This window comes from Neophocaena asiaeorientalis, unplaced genomic scaffold (genome assembly GCF_003031525.2).
Source record: "Neophocaena asiaeorientalis asiaeorientalis breed wild unplaced genomic scaffold, Neophocaena_asiaeorientalis_V1.1 scaffold397, whole genome shotgun sequence".
NCBI classification, from domain to species: Eukaryota; Metazoa; Chordata; class Mammalia; order Artiodactyla; family Phocoenidae; genus Neophocaena; species Neophocaena asiaeorientalis.
The window spans coordinates 3,978,593-3,981,894 of NW_020173231.1; the positions used below are offsets into that span (position 1 = coordinate 3,978,593).

At 44.5% G+C, this 3,302-nt stretch overlaps 1 protein-coding gene across 1 annotated transcript; it reads right to left on the bottom strand.

Annotated features, from left to right (window-relative positions):
- Positions 1 to 1,537: 1,537 nt before the first annotated feature.
- LOC112400044 (zinc finger protein 549-like) lies at positions 1,538 to 3,087 on the bottom strand. The gene is given in 2 exon segments (XM_024745559.1): positions 1,538 to 3,051; positions 3,054 to 3,087. Coding segments are annotated over 2 exon segments (1,548 nt in total).
- Positions 3,088 to 3,302: the final 215 nt, after the last annotated feature.

A 3,302-nucleotide genomic window follows, 5' to 3' on the forward strand; every position in this document is an offset into this window, starting at 1 on the left:
TTCACACAGCTCCCGGGGCTCAGCTTTGGATTTGGCCCTGCCTCTGCGTGTAGGTCGCTGGAGGGCGTCTGTTCTTTGCTCAGATAGGATGGGCTTAAAGGAGCCGCTGATTCGGGGGCTCTGGCTCGCTCAGGCCGGTGGGAGGGAGGGATACGGAGTGCGGGGTGAGCCTGCAACGGCAGAGGCCGGCGTGGCATTGCTCCAGCCTGAAGCGTGCCCTGCGTTCTTCCCGGGGAAGTTGTCCCTGGATCCCGGGACCCTGGCAGTGGCAGGCTGCACAGGCTCCCGGGAGGGGCGGTGTGGGTAGTGACCTGTGCTCGCACAGGGTTCTTGGTGGCGGCAGCAGCAGCCTTAGCGTCTCATGCTCGTCTCTGTAGTCCGCTCTGTTAGACGCGGATGATAGCCATTCTTAATAGATACTCATTTATAATGAGGTGATATCTCATTATAGTTTTTTTTTCTGTCCTTAGTCTTATATCTCTCTAAGTGTAATAGGTATGAACAGTTCATAAATTGAAGAATTTTTTAAATTCCCTTTCACAATATCATAAGATGTAGAAAATACCTGGAGATGTTTAAGTTACCTGGAGATGTTTAAGACCTACAAACAAAACTAAAGAAGACTGCTAACAAAAATTAAGCAAGATCTAAATAAAAGGAGATCTATCAAGTTTATAGATTGGGACACTCAGTATTTCTTTCTAAATTGAAGATTAAATGCAATCCCAGTAAGAATTCTAGTAGGATGTTTTTGTGATGCACAAATTGATAAGTGGATTCTCAGCTTCATATTGAGGAATTCCCAGGAGATCCAGTGGTTAGGACTCTGTGCTTCCACTTCAGGGGCCACGGGTTCAATCCCTGGTCGGGGAAGTAAGATCCTGCATGCCACAGCATGGCTAAAAAAACCCACCACAAAAAATAAATAAATAAAGTCTTTCTCTGGAAAAGCGACTAAAATGAGCAGAACAAGTCTGGAATAATATTGGTAAATATTTCCATTAGAGGACCTTAATCAGTAATCCATGAAGAAACATCAAAACTCTGTAATTAAGGTGACAAAATTATATGAACAGAAATTTGAAAAAAGAAATATGGCTGTCTGATTCACTTTGCTGTACACCTGAAACACAACATTGTAAATTGACTATACTCCAATAACAATTAAGAAAAAAAGAAATATGGTTGGAAATTAACACATGGAAAACCACTCACATTGTGTCAACAGGGAAATGTTAGTTAAAATCACTAGATACACCTATGACATCACAAATTAGAAAGCCTGAACATACCAAGTGTTGGCAAAAATGTAAAAAACAGGAACTTATGTTCTGCTGCTTCTCATGAGACTATAAAAAGATACTACCATTTTAGAAAAGTTTGACTGGCCACATATAAGGTATACATTCACCTACTCTACTACATAGGAATTGTGCTGCTAGATATTAAGTGAAGGAAAGCATAAGTGCAGAAGGCATTGCCCCAGTGTGAACTTTGTTTTTTATGAGCTTGGAGCTGCCTACAAAGAACTACGTTCTTAAGGCTTTTCTCTAGTGTGGATTCTCTGATGGACAACAAGACGACTTCTGTAGACAAAGACTTCCCCACATTCACTGCACATATAAGGCCTTTCTCCAGTGTGGATTCTCTGGTGGACAGCAAGGCTTGTTTTGTAAGTGAAGGGCTTCCCACATTTGCTGCATTTAAAAGGCTTTACTCCAGTGTGGACTTTTTGGTGCTGAACAAGTGTATACTTGCACATGAAGGCTTTCTCACATTCATTACACTTATAGGGTCTTTCTCCAGTATGGATTCTCTGGTGCTCAGCAAGTTTAACTTTGCCATTGAGAGCTTCCCCACATTCGCTGCACTCATAACGCCTTCGTGCAGTGTGAACATTCTCATGTCTATTGAGGGCAAAACTGCTTGTAAAGAATTTCCCACATTTGTTACACCCATAAGCTTTTTCTAAAGTGTGAATTCTCTTATGCACAGTAAGACTTCCTTTGTAGACATGGGCTTTCCCACATTCACTGCACATGTAAGGCCTTTCTCCAGTGTGGATTCGCTGGTGATAAAGAAGCCTTTTTTTGAAGACAAAGGACTTTCCACATTTGCTACACCCATAAGGACTTTCTTCACTGTGGATCCTCTGGTGTACAAGAAGGTTATTTTTGTACAGGAAGCACTTTCTACATTCACTGCACTTATGAGGATTTTCTCCAGTGTGGATTTTTTGGTGCTGAACAAGTGAATCCTTGGGAAGGAAGGCCTTCCCACGTTCATTATACTCATATGGTCTTTTTCCAGTGTGGATTCTCTGGTGCTCCAAAAGTTTATATTTGTGGGCAAAGGCTTTCCCACAGTTACAGCACTCATAAGGCCTTTCTCCTGTGTGAACTTTCTGATAATGAATAAGACTGGAGATGTGTCTAAAGAACTTCCCGCAGTCACTGCACTCATAAGGTTTTTTTCCAGTGTGAACTCTCAGGTGCTCTGTGAATTTAAACTTTTTACAGAAGGCTTTGCCACATTCGCTGCACTTGTGATGCCCTTGCCCAGGGTGAGAGACCTCCCTGCTCTGCCTGCTTCTACGTGGATGCTCTCCATCGTGGGAGGGCTAGTGCTGGGGAAAGCCCAAGCTGCCTAGGAAAGCCTTCTCAACCTCTCTGCACGTGAACATATTGTCAGCCAAGTACAAAACATCTTTCTCCGCCAGGACACTCGTATTGGAAGTCAGAGGCTTCAGGATAGATGGCTCCAGCTTTGGATTCCAGTCTTCTGTCACTTGTTCTACAGAAACACATTGTTCAGAAACGGCCTTCTCAGCTTCTACTCCATGCCAACAACCCAGGGAGGCTATAAGTGACAGGTTCTCCAGCATCACGTCACAGTACAGGAGTCTCTGAGCATCGTTAAGGAGACCCCACTCCTCCTGGGAGAAGGACACAGCCACATCCTCAAAGATCACATGGCCCTGTTCAGGGACCATAAATGCTGCTGCTACCATGGGAACCTGAAACAATAATGGAATCCAAAAGGATGAAGACTCCTTTCCTGGAAAGGACTCAGCCAATGAAAAGCCATGGACTCTGGGCCGGCTCCTGCACCACGTTGGTTGACATAGGACACTGTGGGCGTGGTGGTGCCAGGAGATGTGCAGGATAATGGTGGAGACCTAGGTCGAAAATTCTGGAAGTGGGTTCCGCAACCCGCTCACTCCTGGGCAGTGTGGATGGCGCCCCTCAGGCTCTTTCCTCTTTCCAGTTTCTCTAAGCTCAGGTTCACTGAGTGATCCTGAG